This window comes from Lepisma saccharinum, chromosome 8, assembly GCF_977018435.1.
Source record: "Lepisma saccharinum chromosome 8, izLepSacc3.1, whole genome shotgun sequence".
NCBI lineage: Eukaryota > Metazoa > Arthropoda > Insecta > Zygentoma > Lepismatidae > Lepisma > Lepisma saccharinum.
This window is the reverse complement of record NC_139236.1, coordinates 43,384,402-43,406,235: the sequence shown is the minus strand read 5'-3', so window position 1 is coordinate 43,406,235 and position 21,834 is coordinate 43,384,402. Positions and strand designations below refer to the sequence as shown.

The window sequence follows — 21,834 nt, the reverse complement described above, 5'->3', positions numbered from 1 at the left end:
GCTCGGGAGCAACAAAAAAGTTTTTAAATGTGTAGTACGAACACAAAAGACTATTTAAAATTTCAATACTTAGTATATTACAAATACAAAGCATTTATTGTTTTTAATATTGTTAAACATCTTCTATGACATAAGTTTCAAAAAGTGTTTCTTTGTGATATTGTGCTGTTTCTTATGCTCAGCTTATGACGCACATACTTCTTTGTTTTCTCTTTAGCCTCTAAGTCAGATACCACCACCGCTTGATCTAATTTATCCTTCGGCAGGCACGCATCTAGAAATATATGTCGGGGGAGAGTGTCCGAGCCAAGTGTTTCAGAAAAAATGATAATAATAACATTAACGACAACAATTAAGCAAATGTTTAAATTAATACATTAATATAATTCATAGGTTTATTCACTTGAATATGTAAATTAATCAATTCTATTATTGTTATTACATGAAATGTTACAAAGATTGTAGAAGAATAGTAATATAACAGCACGAATATTAGCTAATATCTAGCTTACGTGTAGTTAAGATCGCATAAATTTGCATAAAAACAACTGTCCTGGCAAGAAGTTTAATGTCAAAAAAGGTGATGAATTGAATATTTGCTAAATAACAAAAAAGGATGTTAAGTCCACTTGACGAAAAATAAAATTCCTGATTAATATTTTATTCTCATTATTATAAGTAGTAGTGTACATAAATCTTCATTGATACTGTCATTCAAAGCCGTATGATCGCAATAAAATCCTTGTTCGGCATAAAAAAGTAACCCTCGATTATGCTAAAGAAATATATTTTTGTTTAGCTAGAGCAAAGCCCCAGGAGGATGCAAGCAGCCGTTCCTGCAAAAGTGTATGTTGTACGAAGCGAAGAAACGTGACAAAACCACCACGTATGGAAGGCAAACTTGCATATATTTTATATCGCACATTTACAGAGCCGTGCCTCCTGAAGTTATAAAAATCCCAACTTCAATGATTCTTTTAGACATGCTATAGTTGCAAAAAATATGTTTAGATGCATCAAAAGTGCATCATTATCAGATTATACATATAACGTGTTATTGGAATCAACATATTTGCGTAAATTGGGTGCCTCCCCGATTACGTAGTAATAACGTCGAGGTCTTGTAATCAAGGGTCCCCGCGTTCGATACCCAATGGAGGCACAAAGTGGATCGGATCGCACTTTAAACTGTAGGTCGGTTCGCGATTTAGCCTATTTGTGAATCAAGTGGACTTAAAACCCAATATCAACCTTAAGAATATTAGAACCCACTAATTCACCCGCAGCTAAGTCAAATTTCACATATCCCTCTTCATCCTCGTTCATAGACTTCCTGCAATACTCTTGTGCATCTGGGTTGCATCCCACCAGGTGCGAGAAATGTGAAGAGTTATTCTTTCCCTGTACTGCGTTATTTCTTTTCATAAGAGTAAGGCTAAATTCTAGTTTTATCTGAACTTTTAAAAAATGTGCAAAATACGTTTCTATCTTTAAACAACCACCCTTTTTCATGTATGTGTAAAATAATCCCACTTTGTCTCAGAAAACCTCTTCCTACGATCAAATGAAGGAAACAACTCTCAAGTCTCAACAATTATAATTTTTTGCTTAAATTTCCTATAATTTATACAAACAGTAGCACACATCACGTCCTTTGGTGCAACACTGTCAACAGCTAATGTTACTTTCCTCGTCCTAATAAATTTACTTCCAACCAGTGACGGCGCCAGGGAAATGTGACTGGAGGGGGGCGGAAGGCTGGCAACAAAATATTATAAGGGGGCAGTCACATTAAAACGCCCGAAAACACTACACATATATATACATATATAATAATACTTATAATAATAATAATTAATATTATTATAATTATTATTATTATTATTATTATTATTATATTCATGTATGGTGTTTTGTGTTTGTCTTTTATTTAGAGTGGACGTTTACTGCCTAAATTTACTTCTTGATTACGAGTTTATCTCCACATGATTCGTTTTAATAAAGACATTAATTCTTTTTTATTGATAAGTTGCGTTGTCTCTAGTGGCCTATTTCAATATTGGAAGACAATCATAATTTTATAATTCATCATCTTTCTTGAGATGAAACTACTGATATAACTATTTTAGTTATAAGATATTAATATAAATGACGAAAAAATGCTTCGAAGAGTTTAATTTTCTTGCAAAATAAACGTGACGTTGGAAGAAATGAATCTTCTTAAGTATTAGAAACAATGTGAGGCACTTCTCCTGTAGGAGAATTCTGCTCTATGTGCTTTGGAGAACACATTGCCCACCTTTGGTACGTCCAGGACTTGACATTTCTTCTCAATGGCAAGAACAGCCAAATGAGGCAGTTTGCATCCAGCATGCTGTTTCGAGCAAACCTTTTCAAAGATTTTAAGGACAACCATCTTCGTAATGCTGAAGAGTTTTGGGCAAAATTTGTGTTTCACCTTTCAGGGAAATGTTATCACAGGATAAAGAAATCAGACAAAGGTTACAGTTATCTCATAATTCAAGAAATATTCTGACCCTGGCAATACTTACTCTTACTCTACCACTCCAACGTATGTCTGTGCTACACAATTACAGGCGCCTATGGGGTTCATGGGAAGAAGTTCTACGATTTTGATATGTACGAGAAAGAGCGAACCTGCATCCAATGATTGAAGAGTGGCAAATCCTAATAAGCATTCTTTTACCTGCCCGCGATAAGTTTTAAATCGAATTTTAAGTGTAATTTGCATTTTAAGGTTCACGTTCAATACATTTCCAAATAATATCCCCTCATTAACTTCAAGAGTATCGAAGAAATTCCCTTTGCTACGGTTTCCTCAGACTCATCATCTCGAAATTCAAGTCCCTGAATAGTAAGAAACCGCGATGAATCCACAACAACTGACATGTAGTGTCGGGTTTTCTTCGATCACCTTTGGTCCTGGGTTCGATACCCAGTGGAGGCCCTTTAAACTGTAGGTCCAATCCCGATTAGCCTTACTGTGCATAAAGTGGACTTCAAACACCAAATCAACCAACCAACCAAATCTTGAATCAACTTTGAACGTCTTTTAATAATTAGCGTTGTCACTAACGACCACGATTAGAATAATTTGCCCGTACTACAGATGATGTCTTGTGGTCCTGAAAATATTCGTGATGTTTTAAAACCATCCACATTCAACACTTTTTCCCAGTTCTTAAAACTGGTTAAAACTTAGGTTAATCTCGGCTATTACAGGACATAAATGAATGAGAAATCACCTATGCCCAGGTCGGCGCTCGAATCTTGAAGGAAAGTCACATACTCATAGATATATATACACTAAACAAATTAATATTTGTTAATCAAGTTGGTATTATAAGCAGGAAAGTGATATCATGCAGAATACAACACTTTGAAAAGGTGAAAATCTTCGTACTCTTATAAATGAACTCTCTTATTATTCGATATTTAATTAACTTCAGTTGTAGGGCCCGGGGGGGGGGGGGTGGCGAAGGGTCTGACATGGGGCGTCCCCCTGCCTCTTCTGGTGTCGTCACTGCTTCCAACTCTCTAATAACTTCGCTGCTGATAGCCTCACCTTCGAAATGGAAGCTTGTCTGTCGGCAAATAATACAAAGAACTTGTGTTCACTGTCCCTCTTTCATTCAAAGTCTGCCGTTTTCCTTTTCAGCTTTTCCTGCAAAACTTCCTCTCAGCAAGCAAAGCAAATTACAGAATTTTTATTGACCTCCCTTGCATCAACCTTCATTCCTACTTTAGGCCTGGATTTATGGCACTTACCCGCTACTGCAGGTCAACCTCGCCCCTATGTTTGGTGTTTACCCCCTGAAGCAACGGTGTCCATTGTTCAAAGCGAAACCTCTGTCAGTGAGGAACTAAATTCACAGAATAAAAAGAACAGCTACAACATTCCTTCATCTGATTTACAGAAAGGCTAATCGGGACTGGACCCACACTTTAAAGTGGGATTCAAATCACTATGTTCCTTCACCGGGTATCGAATCCGGCACTCCTTGATTACAAGGTGACGACGCTACTACTGTACCATCGGGGAGTCCCCATAGAACAACGTTTCCTTCTCCGACGATTATACAGAACTTAGCGCACTTCCTTCATTTGAAATCTAATCTATATCAGGCTCAGTATTTCGTTATTACAATCCAAGGAATAGTAGTCTCCTTAAATAAGAAATAAATAAATAAAAAAAAAGCATTGGAAATAATCTTCAAACGGATGTAAAAAAATCGAATCCAACCACCTGTAGAATGCCTGAGGGAAACAACAAGAATTTTCTCAACAGACATTTCCGAAATTTCCATAACATTCTAAAAATTTCGCAACCCGTGCAAATAATCACGTGGTAAAATCTTGTCATGGTTCCCTGTAAACACTAAAATCACCAAATTACTTATTTCCACATTTCCCGTATTTTCTCCTCCTTCAGCTCTCAGCTGTTCTGAGTGGGATAATGCAAGATTATTTGTCCCTAATTATATCTTTCTCTTAGTCTTGCTAATATCTTGGACTCCTTAATAACTTTCCCAACAACTCCTTATCAATTTGTACTGCCATGTTTCCCACAATGTTTTTCCTACTTCCTAATAACATTCACTTCTGTACACCCTTTGATGTAAAAATTAAATAATAATAATAATAATAAACCCTATCCGTCGGTCCGTTTATCTTTCCAACCTATAGAGCTGAGACTATGTTTACAAGATAAATCTCGGACTCAGATACTCCACGATCTTTTGGCCCCTCCTTCCACCTTCTCTACCTGCCCTTTTACTTATTTTATTCAGAATTGTATTAGTATCTGGAGTACTATCTTAACATAAAATTATTAACCTGGAATGAATTGAAAAATAAAAATGGGGAGTAACCCTGTGTTTCGAAAGAGTATTGAAAATCAGTTTAGGTATTCATTTATTCATTCCTCTCTCTAGAATAGTCTTCTTTTGACTTAACACACGCTTATCAACGTTTCTAATTGAAATACCTTTTTCCAAGCAAACAAGTATTTGCAACTGATTAAATATTTTGCTTTTATTTTTTCGAGACATTCGAGACGAGACGAGACTTTTCAAAAGCCGTCCCGTCCCGTCTCGTGTCTCGTCTCGAAAACGAGACGAGAAAGGCATTCCGTCTCGTCCCGTCTCGAATTTCAAAAGGCTTGTCCCGTCTCGTGTCTCGTCTCGAAAACGAGACGAGACGGGACATGTCCCGTCCCGTGAGCAACACTACTAAAATAGGTTCTAAAAATCCGAAAATAGGTTCTAAAAACCTTAAAATAGGCTCTAAAAATCCTGAAAAGCGTGGCAAAAAGACTTAATTTGGTACAAAATTCCTGAAAAATACTGATTAGATACAATCGTTAAAAACAAAATTTCACAAGAACCGTACTAACCAAATATTAATTTTCTAAACAAATTTTCATTTCTTTATATCATTTTCAAAATGATCTACAAATTATTATAATGCTGCACTTGTGCTGTTAGAAAAAGTTACTTGTTGATATGAAAAATGAATTACATATGTATAATTTGCAGCACAATATCAGGGTGGCTACTCACTTGGAATTCCTTGAATTCCGGGAATTACACGTGAATTATTGGCTCCGGAAATTATGCGTGAATTATTGGCTCTGGAAATTATTCATGAATTTTGGCAAGACATGAAATAAGGTACAAGCGGATGTTTTCTCTATTCCATTTTTTCTCCGTAGATGTGAAAAATTGCAACTTTTATTAATCCAGATCCCTTTAAATTTATACATGTTTATAAATGCCCTGAGGCAAGTTTCTCCCAGTTTAGCTTTTATTTCATTAATTTTTTGAGGATGATAAAGAAAGCTATACAGGAAAAAAATTCTCAATCCGTTTACTTTGTTAGTATCTTTTACAGAACAATCTATCTGACAAACGGAAGATTATTACAAAATAATATATCTTGAAGTTGATTAGGTAAATTTTTTGTTACATTGGAATCATACAAACCCTTTATATTGTCAATATTTTTGTGTGTGTGAAGGGAAGGTGAGAGTCGGTAATACGTAAGGTTGGAATAGCGAAAACATCTGCTTGTATCCTTGAATCTTTGGAAAGTTCACCTTGAAAACCAGGAATTTGTCACGGTCCTAGTGACCACCATGAATCTTTTTGCGTTATCCACACTCAAACTCCACCTTTTGTCTGTGAGGATCATTTCACGTGCTGAAAATTATCTTTGAACAGAAACATAGTCAGTAGTGCTAATTTGAGTGCTGAAATATTACTTCGCAAGGCGTGAATGCCAAAAAGGACCAAACTGACATGAGAGTGAGCAAGGCTGCACAGATCAGAAGTTTGCACTTGGGGCTGTGCAGGCAGTAGAGACGATTGGGTGCGAAGCTGAGAATGGGGAGGGGGGGGCAAGGACAGTTTACTTTATCTTAATAGGCAAGGCTTAGCATTAAGAGTCTATAGTGCAGGGGTAAAAAAAAAAAAAAGTAGGGTGAAACTGTTTCAAACACGCCAGTCATTGAATTATTTCGCCATCAAACCTAGTAAATACCTCTGAGAGATATAAAAATCCTGTAAAACCTAAAAAAAAATACAAAAACCTAAAAAAATGTTTAATTTAGGCACATGAACCTAAAATAGGTTCTAACAAGCAAAATAGGTTATTTTAGGCACTATAAAACTTAGTCAGTTGTTTCGTTTTTTTTTTATGAAACGCCGATATAACTTGTTATTTCTTATTTACCTGCAAAGGAAAAAAATATGTTGAAAACCTAAAATCCGAGGTCTAGTCACGCATCACAGATTCACGGTTGCCACTGTCATCTATTTTTTTTTCTCTCGGAAAACGACAACACTGGAGATTGTGTAACCAATTTAGACAAGAGCCGTCCTCTGAAGTGTGAGGACTTGTACACAAAACGTATCAAACCGTTCTTCAATGCGAAAGTGTAAAATAGGAAGAACTGCATAATGCGTAGGTGGTAATACGTATATTATTTGAGGGGGGAAGGGTTAAATAAAGCGTCTTCACATTGTCAATATATCTGCTGGCGATGCTGTCCGTGTGGCATATTATCCCTTTGATTACGATATCCAACAGAAAAAATTGACGACAGTGGCAACCATGAACGGTCAAAACGTTACCGAGAAAAGTTGTGCGTCTTGATATCCTCCACACGTTGTGAAAAACCGGACTCAGTCAGTCAGTCTCAGGCTGTGTCCATAAGGTACAGACTTGAAGTACCTTGACGGAAGTGACGTCACCTAGTGCAGTTCGAAAGCGTGAAGTACACGAACACTCGAGACCACAGCTCGGAGTACGGATCGTTGCTGACTTGATCACGTGATTTCTACACTCGTTGTTCATTTGTTTCAAATCATGAAGGTAGAACGCCAGCAACACAGGTTAAATATACCGTACGTTACAGGCCAAGTTGTTGTTGGTTGAAGTTCTTCTAATGTGTGGAAATGTATGTATAAGAACATTTGAAAATGCTATCTGATTTATATAATGAAAAACAAGTGTTTAAAACGCGGGGAAAACAACGCGTCCTCTGTTTTATCTACTGATCGTATTTGGCGCTGCAGTCAATGTACAATTCGAAAGACTTTCACTTCCAGTCCACGACTTCTAAACCGCCCTGCAAGACCATTCTCCGAGGATGCTCGCTTCAAGTACGGTCTTTCACCTTTCGGACACAGTTGTGCGTCGTCGTTGCCTTGTAATCAAGGGGTCCCGGGTTCGATACCCGGTGGAGGCACATAGTGGTTCGGATCCCACTTAAAGCTGTAGGTCCAGTCCCAATTAGTCTTACTGTGCATAAAGTGGACTTAAAACACTAATTCAATCAATCAAAACCTTACTGTCTGTCTGTGTGTGTGTGTGTGTGTGCGTGCGTGGTGGGGTCAGTCAGCTATACTGTAAGTAGGGCTAGGATTTTTATGACCTAAAAATCATCAAAATATGCAAAATAAAAAAATGCTCTTATGACCTAAAATTAAAAAAAATATGCACTATAATTTGAAAAATATGCCCTTACAACTGAACTTTTTCGGACATCAATATTTAACATGCTGAGACATATTCACATACTATTTTTAGTTCACTTTATGAGCCCTCAGTTGCAATGTACAATTAATACTTTCTGTAAATTTTCAAATAAAATTGATTGCCTTGCACTAGAAAAAGGAAGGTACTTCTCATTCTCATAATTTTGCAGAAAATAAACAGTGATCTGCACTTCAAACAAATTCAACAATAAACAAACATTTTCTCAGAGTTATTTTGCCCCAAAATTCCATTTTCTCATTTCATTCCAATAGAAGAGGAGACTGGTTTTCCACATTTATCAGGAAATAAACTGGGACGTATAATTGTAAAAAAATCAACAACTTGAGTGAACATGGGAGTAAAAACGAATCCACTTCGAAAATGGCTGTATATTCCTTGAAAAAGCTAAAATATGATGAATATGGCCGAAAATCTATCAAAACAAGCTCTATAACGTAGAAATGGTCAAATATGCTTAAATATGTCCTTAAAAAGCACCTTAATTTAATTAGTTTCTTCATAATATCAATTTATATATATTTAGGGAACACATCTCCATTACCAAAAACAATATGCTAAGTCATGCAAAGCCCTAGCTATAAGGTATGAAAGAAAGGACCGTGTGAATGAGTTGAAACGATGGCAAAAAAAAAGAGAAAGATATAATGCTCGTCGCAGGTAAGTTGAACGTTTTACTAACTTGAACCAATGACCACAATCCTTGATTTTTCTAACGATGACATTTCCGCCACAATAAGCTTGGCTTCGGAAACTCTATATAAAAATGTTGGATAATGGCAAGAGTGTGAAACACGTATGAAGTGTGACGTGTCCCACTTTCTTTTCTCTCTGTCTCTCTTACCACCAACGGAGAAGTGAACTTGAAAAGGCTTCCCAGACTTATTGGATTGATTCACACGATCCTTCAAGCTACGGAGTCATACGATGTGGGTGGAGAATGGAAAGGGTTCAAAAGACGCAACGTCATGTAAGCACGCCCCCAAATGGTTTCAGACTCGAAATAACCAAGTTGTGTAAGTTTCTATACTTAATCATTGCCAGCAGCAAAACACGAAGACAAAATTCCAGTTCCGAATTTTTCCTGCCTACCATTCCTAAATTTCCATTCCTTTCTATTTTTGTAGACTTATTCTACGACTTGGTACCGACGAAATAAAAAGATAGTCGTTCAGAATAACTTGAAAAATCGAACTCTTTATCACAAAAAGGATTTCATCTTTTGATGACGGCATTATTCGTTGTATAAAAGGTATTCAAAGGCAGAGAGATATACAATATTTTTTGAGTTACTACTAACCACACTGATTTACAGCTTTCTCGTTCAAGTTTTATGTAATAGTAATAATTTCGAGGAAGGGTGTTACTGTGTTTTTCTCTTATACTCGTATTACATAACTTTTTATGCTTCTTTTGGCTAATCGCGACGATGTGGATGAATAATGATTAGATGAAACTGATGGCCATGTCCAGGCCAAGAACTGAAGCCGGAATCTTCGGTGCCCAGATTGAGAGTCGCCCACTTATTCGAATTTCGTATGTTGTAAATTTTAATTATGTGATATTACTTTAATTGATTGATTGATTTGGTTTATTGTTCTTATCATTTCTGCCACTTTTGGCTAATCGCAAAGATGAGGATGAGTGATATGATGCAATTGATGAAGGGACATTAACAAAGAATACCCATACCCAGGACGGTACTCGAACCCGGGATACCTGGCGTCGTAGCGCTGTGTTAACCACTATAACACGTATAGGCCGGCTGATTTTTCTATACTTACCGCTTACCTTTAAATGTATAATTTAAAATGTGTGCATGATTGTCTACGTTTATGTTTTCACCGTCTAAATCCTATGGTTGTTGAAGAAGCCATTGTGAAAATATATTTTGTAACGCTAATGTTTGAGGAGTTTTCCTTATCCCAAATATAGACCTAAAGTGCATTACGTAAGTACCAGGTTCGCAAGAACTGAAAAGCAGTTTACAAAACAAGAGCTGATATGCAGATGACACATCCATTTCGAGCCTCGACGCAATCGTGTAAGATTACAAAAACAGGTATAGATAGCCTTGGATTTTAGACAAAGCAACTTCTTACAGAGGGTTCACATCACACTCGATTACCTAAATCAATGCAATCTAAGAAAAAGATTACACGCGCGCAGTGATTACAGTATTCCATACGAACACCTGTTTTTTTTTTATTGTTGAGAACAAAATATAATACTCTGTGTAAACGACCATAAAGAAGCATAGATAGTATCTGCTAGATACACAGTTGCCGTTGCATGTTTTTTTTTTCTGTTGGACCACATTCGTGGGATACCCTTATTGTCTTACACAATGCATGTTGTCGAACAAAGTGGAATTATTAGTACCTAGATGTAGTGCACTTATGTTCTTGTCACAGTGTTAAGATTATTGAGTTATCATTCACATATTCACTCAGAAACACACCTTTTCGTGTAGTTCACGTGAAATACGTGTCCATATTTTCAATTTCCTTTAACAATATACTGATGATAATACACGTACAAGTTGGAAATTATTTTCGAACCGAGAGTAATTTCAAAACCAATATTATATTTTTTGCTATGTTGTATATTTTAGATTCTTACCAACTGAAAAAAAAGAAACACGTACAAAGCTGGAGATTGGATATTATACTTATCATCAGGAAAAGGATTTATATGTAAATATATATTTATGTATGAAGCTGAAATCAGTTATATTTTATATTATATTTGAACATCATGGCATGTAGACTGGAGAAATTTAGTTTCTATTTTCCATATTTTGACCTATTAGGTTTTGGCTCATATTTTACAAATTTTAGTTAGTTTCACATGTTATTTTCATATTTCAGAACATTTCTCAACATATATTCCATATTCGTGCAATAACAACATGTCCCTGTGTGACCGAAGGAGTTGGGTGAATTTCTTGCCAATAACTGGCAAATTTGAAATACACTCACATTACTTCTTGCGACATTGAACACAGTTTTAGTCAATATAAATCCCTCTAAAGTGTTTTGTGTTGCAGAACAATTAATGTCATTGTAAGCATACTGTATTTTATATAGCTCGTGTAGTCTCTTATATTATTAAAAATGTATTATTTTACAATTTTAAGTCCATATTTAACTCCATATTTTGGTGAAAATAATTAAATATGTATTTCCATATTTAGCACATTTTTACTACATATAGGTAAATCCGTTCTTGGAGAATAAGGGAATATCCAGAATTAATAAGCAAGAACTATTCGGTTGGAAAACAAAATTATAATAATATTTTTATAGTGAGTCTTGTTAAATACCAAAATAAAACAATACGGGACCAGTGCAACAGTGACGTTACGGAAGCTATGCGAGGCCTAAATTCTCGAAGGAACCACACTGTTATAACGTAAAATCAGTGGCGGTGATTGGGTGTCAAAACTGGTGGTGGTGGTGGAAGGGGGAAGGAAAGAACTCAAAACTGGGGGGAGCAAGAATCGTAGACAAGGTTAGCATTAAGATACCATAGTGCGGGGCAAAAAATGGAGGGGCACGCCCCCTCCCCCACTCATCGCTGCCACTGCGTAGAATTTACAATATTCTAGCGTTAAAATGTAATTCTCAGTTTACAAAAACGGGACGCAATTGTTCTTTACATAAATTTCATAGTCTATGCATAAATGCAAATTACATTGTAAATAAAGCACGGTATGCCAGAGACCCGGGTTCGAGTCCTGGCCGAGGCTGCATTTTTCGCTGAAAATTCTACGCAGTACATCTCCTGTGTGTGTCTAATTTAATGGGTTGTAAATAAATATATTGCGTTTTTAAAACACAAACATTAGAATTACATTAATTAGGTTACTTCTACAATAGGCGTTAATGGGCTAACAACTGTCGATATTCTTACGGTAGTTAGACGGCAAAGGAAACTGACGGTCGTACACCTTCATGTCTCAAGTCAACTCTTTACAGTGGCTAAGTTAAGGTGACCACATTTTTAAAACAACAAAACGGGACATTTTCATACTTTCCTGGAGGAAAAACGGGACGGCACATTTTAATATTAAAACCGTTCCGTCATAAATACTTATGTCTGAAAACTAAATAAATAAACACTGTGTAAACAATTTGCATAACATGGTGCCATACACCGCACTCCAACCGAGCAGTCCTTTGGAATAAATTTCATTAATACTTTTGCCGATGAATGGATCTTTTCCAGTATACATCCTTCTTTTCAAATAGCATTTTGTAAAAGTTCACATAGTGGGTGAAGTAGACGACAGCCCGGGGCCTCGCGTATTTTGTATCTGTTCACAGTGAGATTTCAAATTTACAGAACGGATGGGGGCCAATTCTCGTCCAGGGCCTCGCGATATGTTGCTACGCAACTGAGTTTACACGCGTGTTATTAAATTCGACTTATTAATCAACATAGCTTTCAATAATTGTACTGAATGATCGTTCATGTCACTTGTCCATAAACCACTTGTATACGAAAACACTCGTTCAGTGGGGGCATTAGTTTCAAGTAAGCAGAGAAGAAACATCAATATTTTAAAGAAAATTGTAATATGGCTCATAGTTGACATTGAAATGTGAAAAAAATTCTATCCGAGAGAAAAAGAGAGAGACTCAACAATGCTGTAGTTCATAGAAAGAATGGAGAAGAATGTTGAAGTAATTCCTTGCCGATAAATCAGTCACAAAAAAGGGGCATTTTGGCGACCCGTTTCACGTGCGAAAAAAAACCAAAACAGGACAGAGACATCAAAAATGGAACTGTACCGGCTGGTCGCCTTAGGCTAAGTGAGCTTTACTGAACCAATTCAAGTGAAGCTGCATTTCAAGGTTGATTTAAATCGCAACTTAAAACACTTTAAATATATAATTTATAGAATAATGTACATGAGGATTTGGTAGATATCAGAATCACTTTTGGTGAAAGTACATAATCATTGAATGGTGTTTATTAGGCTATAACAAAGGAAAAGAAAGGAAACAAAATATATGTACTGATGGGGTGAAGCTCATATGAAATGAAATGTAACATGCAATCAATTTATTGTGAAGTTTCGTCTGAAGACGACCCTGTTAGAGGGTGGAAACGTTACGTTTTTATGTATATTTTTTATACTATAAACGGGTCAGCGTTTTAATGTTTTAGTAATATGTAAACTTTAAACACCCTTAAATTTATCTTGATTTAAAATTCAATATTTTTTATAGGCAAAAAAATATATCTTTACATATAATTTGTATTTGCTTTAATCAAACTGTTCAAATATTTTACAGTGCCTTTTACCAGAAAAAGCCTTTCTATGAAAAAACATATACCTATATGTATGATGCCAAAACTATGCAAGCAATGATAAGCTTTTTTTTAAATTAAAAAAACGATTTGAATAAAAAAGCATTTTTTTAAATCGTAATTTTTATCCACCGTGCTGCATTTTCCATTTCGTCAATCCGGTGTATCCGATAACGTATCTGCTGCTAATGGTAGATTTCCAGAGAAAAAAAAATGCCCTCATCTGACACACACTACGATAACGCCTACTTCCAAGTTCCAAGCTGTACTCCATCGAAATTACGTCGTCGCTCGAAGACTTCTTAAGGAGCATCTTATATGATCGTCCCGACTGCGGATTACATCTGCTCCAACCCTGTTTCCGGGGCAACCTCCCCTCACGAGTGACCTCTCGAGGGGCCCCCGAAGAATATTAACGCGGCGCCTGGCAGCAAATCGACGGAAATGAGAGTCTCTCAATTAGTACGTGACAATGTTCACGGAAGAATGTCCCTCAAAGAACCGTAATCAAAGCAACGACGAGAGGATGTGCTCAGGTGGGTGAGAGAGAGATGAGTTTTCGTTAATTCGGAAATGGATTAAAAGAAACTGCGACCGCAAAGGGTAATGTAACCGAACTTTGAAAAACACTTTCTCCCTTGACGATACTTTCATTTACCAGGGCGTTGCCGTATGAAGGAATTATAATAATTACATAGTGACAACTTGTTGAAAACATTTGCTTTAAAACTGACAGAGTGCTTTTTATTTTTTACGAAACACTGAAATGCCAATAAGATTTGGCACACACAGGAGATGTACTATGTAGAAGTTTCTGCGAAAAATGCAGGCTCGACCAGGATTCGAACCCAGGTCTCTGATATACTATGCCATTGCGCTACCGCTTTTTTAAAAGGAATACTACATAAGCGAAAATATCCCCCGATATTCACTTTTTCTGTTTTCACATTTGTCAATTTTTACTAAACACACTGTTTTCTCATTGCTGACAAACACAAACATCCATGTCCGAACCAGGATTCGAACCCGACACCCTTGGTGTCCTAGCGCGCTGCGCTGACCACGCCACCACGGAGGCCGACCTGGCTTCGCCTGATTTTTCGCTGCCGCTGGATTACCTGTGTGGAATCATCGACTCTGCTAGTGCTACCGCAACGGGATTGTGTAGAGATGTAAATAATGTAAATAATGTATATAACGCTGGGAGGAACCAGGCAACGTCGACGGCTATAGTGTTTCAAAGGGAACAGATCCCGTTGCGGTAGCACTATACTGATCGCAACTCCAACTGGCGGTTGACCTTGATGGCTATTTCTGGCGCTTTCTTTCCCCCAATCATTTTCGGGGGTGTGTGGTCCGATAGGTGTCAGCAACCTGAAACAACGTTGCCAAGCGTACTTCTGTTTTTCCCAGTTTTCTTTATATGACTGTGTATCCGCCTGCATTCCGACCTGTTTGTGGTCCTTCCGGAAACTTCATCGTTCAGGAGCACGTGTGCAGTTGTACCATTAACCTCCGCTGATTTCTGGTGCTGACCCGAGAAGACTCTTTCTAGCTTTACAGTACGTTTGGCAACATGTGGTGTACCCAACGCTCATTTGTTTCGTCCCGCGAACAACGTTCGGTACCTTGTGACTCGAAAATGCCCGATCTCAGTCGAAGAAAATTCAACTGATCGCTGATTCGCTGTTTCCCAGCCGCCAGTTCGAGTTGCGTTCAGTATAGCAGAGACGATTCCACACAGGTAAAACAGCGGCAGCGAAAAATCAGGCGAAGCCAGGACGGCTCTGTAGCTTAGTGGTAGAGCAATGGCACAGTATGCCAGAAACCGGGTTTCGAGTCCTGGTGGAGCCTGCATTTTTCGCTGAAACTTCTACTGAAATGTCAGTCAGTAAATAAAAACAGGTAAAGACGACCAAAACATTCACTTGGTTCTAATGAAGACAAAATTACTCTCCTGATGAATTGAAGTGCAATAAGACCATCTGCATCCCCCACTGTGGACTGTCAAGCGGCTAGCCCTGGAGATGGCAACCCTATCATGGTATTCGGGGTCTGAGCGCTAACCCAGTACCGTAAAATCAAATTAAAGAAACCAAGAGACGAAATAGCCAGCCAGACAAAAATGTATCCACCGGAAACCGAAGCTAGGAATTCCTGACTACTAGGTGACTTGAAGTCAGTTTCATCACATCGTACATGACGTAGAGAAGTGACAGTTTTTTTTAAAAAAAAAAACCTCGCCGACGCAATCTCGTTTAGTGTAGTAAAAACAATTTTAAAAATTTTGTACATAGCTTCTCAGAAATAATATCCCTATATCTAACCACACTAGAAACTGTCGTTAAATTTACAATATTCTACCTTTAAAATTTAAGTCTGCTTGTCAATTTACAAAAATTGGACGCACCCTTAAAATTTAAATTTTCATGCACAAACATAGTTAATGATTATAAATTGTAGCTGAGTGCACTATAATCTATATTTTTCAAACCTGAATAATTAAAATTAAGTTAACTAGGGCGTTAATACCTTGAAACCATTCATGTTATTTTTTTACCGCATAGTTAGATGCAAGGTGGATTGATTTAAATCGCGATTTTGAAAAAAAAAAAACACTTTAAATAAATAATTTATAGAATAATGTACGTAAGGATTTTGTAGATATTAGAATCACTTTTGTTGAAAGTACATTAAACTCGTAACCATTTAATGGTGTTTATTAGGCTCTAAGAAAGGAAAATAAAGGGGAAAAAATATATGTACTGATGGAGTGAAGCTCATACGAAAGGAAATGTAAACACATTTTTCTTGATTTAAAATTCAATAATTTTTATAGGCACAAATAGTAAATATTGTGTAGAAAAATATACAAAATACTAATAGTGTTATATCAGTAAACTGTAAATAAACATGGCAGCTCATATTTTTCAAACTATCATTAAAAAAATAGCCAAAATACAGCTACAAAGACTACTAAAATATTTGAGTTAATATTTTAAGTTACAATTGCAGAGTACATCCAGAATGTTTTACTGGAAAAGTTACTGAAATTATGTATTATAGTTTCAATAACACACTCAACAAACATTTCGATAGTACATTCATATGTATATACAGTATCAGAAACACAAAAATGTATATTTATCGTACATTAATGTTTTATTTGCTTTAATCAAACTATTTTACAGGACCGTTTACTAGAAAAAGCCTTTCATAAAAACATATCTATATGTATGGTGCAAAAAAAACATACAAGCAATTTTAAGAGTGTTTTTTTAAATTAAAAAATCGATTTAAATAAATAATCAGATTTAAATTTTAAAAACCATCTTATAAAAATCATGATTTTTATCCACCCTGGTTAGATGGCTACGAAAAGTGACCGTCTTCTCTTCAGTCAACTTTGTTCAGTTTAAACTGTTTCTTAACCGATGAATTTTGCATTAAGTTAGAATTAATGTGACTTGTTTGGTTTTTTCGATGTTCTATTTATTCCCATCTTCTTGTTTCGTTCATTACTTGGAGACAGAATAACTAATTTTGGAACCTTACAAAGATTAACTAAATATTATAAATATACACAAACAAGTGAAAATGTTAAAGTTATGAGAGCAAACATTTCGTAATGGTTGTTTATTTGGATGAAATATAAAGGTCTTTCTTTCATTCTTTCCAGTTAATCCGTCTCTAAGCAAACTTTCTAGTCGAAAGCCCGTAAGTGTTTTTTCCAAGAATGAAAAGTTACGCAATATTTCCAACACATGTTCCTTCAAGGGCTTGAGATCGCACACACCGTCTCTCAAATATAGGATGAGTTTGTAACTTCGCAAAAGAATAGGAAAATAGGCCCTACACAAAATTCAATGTCACTGCATAATAATGTCTGGTGTTGGCCGACAGTGGCTAATTTGCACTTTCCTGATACGTACGCCCTTCTGTTATAAATACCTGTTAGACTAGGCACAGATTTATAAAGCTTAATTGCAGAAAAACACTGAAATCGCATAATCAACACAATATTCCGACCTACAAATTATTGACTGCGAGTATGTGGGGGAAGGGGGGGGGGGGTTGTATTCCTGTGCGTGTAGGTAAGTGTTTTATTCCTGAATGTAACTTTTTCGTTGCAATCTTTTTAAAGACCAAAATATACCTGTAGTCTTCTAAATTTCATATATACAAATTTTAGATGTAAACATGGTTAAGTGAAAGGAAAGAGTCCACAGCCTTAACCTCACCATAGAAAAGAAGATGAAATACATAAATGAAAAGTACTCCGAGCATGTTAAAGTAACTTTTTTTAAAAAATACATGTTCGAAATTCCAACTAAAGTTCTTTCAACTTTTGAAAGAGATGTGTATTTTTATAATTTCAAATTTTCTAGTTATCCTCTGTACACATTCAAGGAGGTATCACGAAAGTTATTATCATTTACAATTTATATTCCCATTTAAATAAAAATAGTCAGCTGCGAATTTACTATTTTCATGTCTGTGTATGTGGTCCAAGATATGGTGACAAGATATGACATATTCATCCTAGAATATATGCAACCAAGCTTCGCACAAATGTTAATTGACTTGCCTGTGTATCGAGGACATTCCATCTTATTTAAAAGCGTCATATAAAGTTGCAAACACCGGAAGTTTGAGAGTAGGAATAACATTTGATGGAACCAAATTGCCTGGCAGATGCCGCAACAAAGAGTGACCTACTAACTTGAAGGATCCCTTCCTCTTGCGAGGCCGCCCCTTTGTGGAAAGGGTGCTGCTGTCGACCTGGAGCTCCATGGCCACGCCCTCTTCCGGAACCCCGCCTCCAAGGTACATGGAGCTAGAACACGAACTTCTGCAAGAGAAAGAATACCTGCCATTAAAAAAATGCAACTAAATAAAAAAAAAATAAAAAAATAAGTCATAAGAACAAAATGTTGGGGTTATACTTCCACAACTACGTCTATTACTATTGACGAGAGCCAGCACGAGTATATACCGAAAAAAATAACTCGTTTACTCTTCCATTTTTGCTCAAATTTTACGCCCACATGGCACGCGAGGCTAGAGGATGCTCCGCCCACGCAGCTCTTTTCCATCTTCTACGCATGCGCAGGACGCCACAGCGCAAATAATTGCGCACCTTCACTTCGTATTAGACTAATGTTTACGTATACTGCAGCCTTGCTCCAGTGTGGAAGAGCAACGAAAAATGATTTGTTTTTGATCATTATTGGCGATAATATCACCTTGTACTGAACGGTGTTTTAGGAGTGGGGATGAAATTCTGGTCTAGGTATTTCTAACGATGGCAACCAATTTTACACATACGGATAAGAGCCAGAGTAACTAAGGCAAAATTCCAACAAAAACTGTCTAACCAATAATTTAGTGGCTGTATAATGTATATTAACCACAATGTGAGGGGGCACATTATAAACGACTGAGTTCACCAATACTTTCAGAAAGTCAAACAAGCTCGTGTTTATATAATACTCAATAATTCGAACCGCGGGTTCGAATCCTGGGTTAGGCATGGGTGTCCTTTGTGAGTGTCTCTACATTGATTTCATCATATCACAGGGTGCCCACAAAATTTGTTAAGTTAAATTTCCTGACATTTCCTGACTTTTCCTGAGCAGATTTTTAAAAAATTCCTGACACACACTATCCAATTTCTTACTTTTGCAAAATATTTTCTTTCTTTTACATGCAGCCTCCACCATCCTCATAGCTGCCCAATTCTCACCTGAGTAGCAATCTTTTTATTACTTCATTACTTTTCATTACTTCATTACAATTCAAAATACAATAAAATTACATGAAAATAGTTCTTACTAAAATATTTTGCAATGGTACTGATTAAAATAACCAAAATTTACATTTTTCCATCATGAACATGTTATGCTAACGACTACAACACACTTATATGAATAAATTCTATGTATATATGCAATGAATATTAGACTATTACAAAATTTGAACAATATCACCAGAATGAAAACAGAAGTTTTAACAATGGCCACAGATATTAATTTTGCAACTGCCACAAGAGTATGATTTTCTGAGAAAGTTCTTGCTCCATTTCAGATTTTTGTCTCAACTTCTTTTGATATCTTCCAGTTTCTTTCATTCGTGACCTTCCTTTTTTTGGCAGAATTATTCTCTTCTGTTTTCTTAGTGTTACGCTGTGTTTCCAAATAATCTTCATATCGCCTCCGAGCAGATCTGTGTGATGACAATACTATGGATTCCTTTGCAATTGATAACAGCATCATGCACTCTCCTCAGTGCTATGATTGTATGCTCGCATTGGTTTTCAATAAGGGCAAACTTGTGGTTTGAGAAACTACCCTCAATTGTAGAATTTCCGAGGGAAAACATCAGGCTCAACTTTATCACTTTCCACAATGATGAGTATTTTTGGTTGTTTGAAAGAAGGGAAGCATAGAAATCATCTAGTCTGGCAATTCCTTGCTTGTCTTGTAGATATGCTTCAAAGCTTTGTGAAGAGGATGTTCTGGAATCTTCACACAGTAGTGAGTACTCTTTTTTTGCATTTTCTGCGAGGTCCTCTGGTACTCTGTTAGCTTCGAACAAACAGTGAAGGAGGCATTTGAACCTAGTGCAACCAACCTGTGATTGGTTTAACATTACAGAAGGATCCAGGGGAGACAATCCTCTGACTACCTTATATCTCAAGGGGCTTCTTTCTTTTAACTTCTCAACCGTAGTTCTCAAAAATGTCTGACATTCCTTTCGGAATTGCAACAATTCAAGTTCAGTTGCCTGTACTTCCTTTACGAACTTCTGGGTCTGGAAGCCGACATCAACTTTATTTACAGGAAGCAAGTTTTCAGCATCATTAAGGTCAAGTGACATGAGTGTACTTACAGTGGGAGCTGATTTCAACTTACTTGTACGAGCCAACTCGTAAGTGATCTCATGAGATTATGGAATTTAGAGAATAAATACGGAGCCAAGGGACTTGCAGATTGAAAATGTATCAAAAAAGACTGACATTCAGAAAAATAATCTTGAAAAAAGACAACTTACATTTGATAAATTTATTACTAACCTGCTCTGCAACAACTTTGTAAGGCTTTGACTTCACTATTTTTGACTTTCATAAATTTTCCTTACCCAACGGTAGATTTTGTACTTTTTCCTGACTTTTGACCAAATATTTCACTATTTTCCAATCTTTCTTGACAAATCTTGAAATTCCTGACTTTTCCTGATTTTTCCTGCCTGTGGGCACCCTGTACATCACCCATTCTCATCTTCGTGATTAGCCAAAAGTGGCAGAAGAGTGAGGTAAAATAAACCAAATCAATCCATCAATACGGTAGAGCTGGGCTGCTTGTTATCGATGTTCGCGGCGAAATCTGTCAACTAAATTAGTTGTGCCAGTCAGACATTTCAAAGTTGTGTTATACGTTTACAACAATAAAAAGCAGTGCATAGATACTGTATATTTCTACGACCTTGTTAACTAATTATAATTCAAGTAATTAGTGGCAACCTAAGAGAGGTGATAGACATCTTCGTCCAGATAAGAAGGCGGATGACGAATTACATTTGTATTTATGTTATTTTGTGTCGATTTTCTTCCCCTTTTGGCTAATCGCGACGATTAGGCAAGGACAAGTGAAGATTAGTCTTTGTTGGTTGGTCTCCCTCTCATTCAAGAGACCATCAGATCTACACCAATAATAATATATGCAAATAAAATTCAAACAAGAATGCAATAGGTCCTTCCCGATGGCGCAGTGGTATCGTCGTCGCCTTGTAATCAAGGGGTCCCGGGTTCAATACCCGGTGGAGGCATATAGTGGTTCGGATCCCACTTTAAACCGTATGTAGAATCCCAATTAGCCTTACTGTGCATAAAATGGACTTAAAACACCAACTCAATCAAAAAAAGAATGCAATACAAATATAAGTATAAAATCTAATTGGTTTATGTTAATAGAAAGCAAACAATTGAACAAAAAGTTATACATAATAAAATCATTTTAACATTTGTAATATATTGACATTTTTAACCATTTGATAAAGAAATTAGATCGCTACTTTATTAATGTCTTATATACCTAGGTATACGTTTAAAAGCAACAAGTGAATTCCATTATGTATATTTAATAATACATATATTTTTAAGCATTTATTACTTTACTTTCATATGTAATATCATAATAAATATGCATATTGTATGATAATTCATGTATGTTTAATTGATTGAATTGGTGTCTGAAGACCACTTAATCGGGATTGGACCTACAGTTTAAAGTGGGATCCGAATCACTACGTGCCTCCCCCGGGTATCGAACTGGGGACTCCTTGATTACTAGGCGACGACGGTACCACTGCGCCATCCGGGAGGCCGATAATTCGTGTGTGTGGGGGAGTGTAAATTGAGATCTTCCCCTCCCTCAC

General features: G+C 36.5%; 1 protein-coding gene across 5 annotated transcripts in view; it reads right to left on the bottom strand.

Annotated features, from left to right (window-relative positions):
- Nucleotides 1–21,834, bottom strand: part of cyc (basic helix-loop-helix ARNT-like protein cyc) — a 241,675-nt gene that overhangs the window by 50,922 nt on the left and 168,919 nt on the right. For all 5 annotated transcript variants that reach the window (XM_083126560.1, XM_083126563.1, XM_083126564.1 and 2 more), the window contains one exon: nt 18,122–18,250. In XM_083126560.1, the coding sequence (XP_082982686.1) occupies nt 18,122–18,231 (110 nt within the window). In that variant the 5' untranslated portion in view covers nt 18,232–18,250. The remainder of the gene's footprint in view (nt 1–18,121; nt 18,251–21,834) is intronic.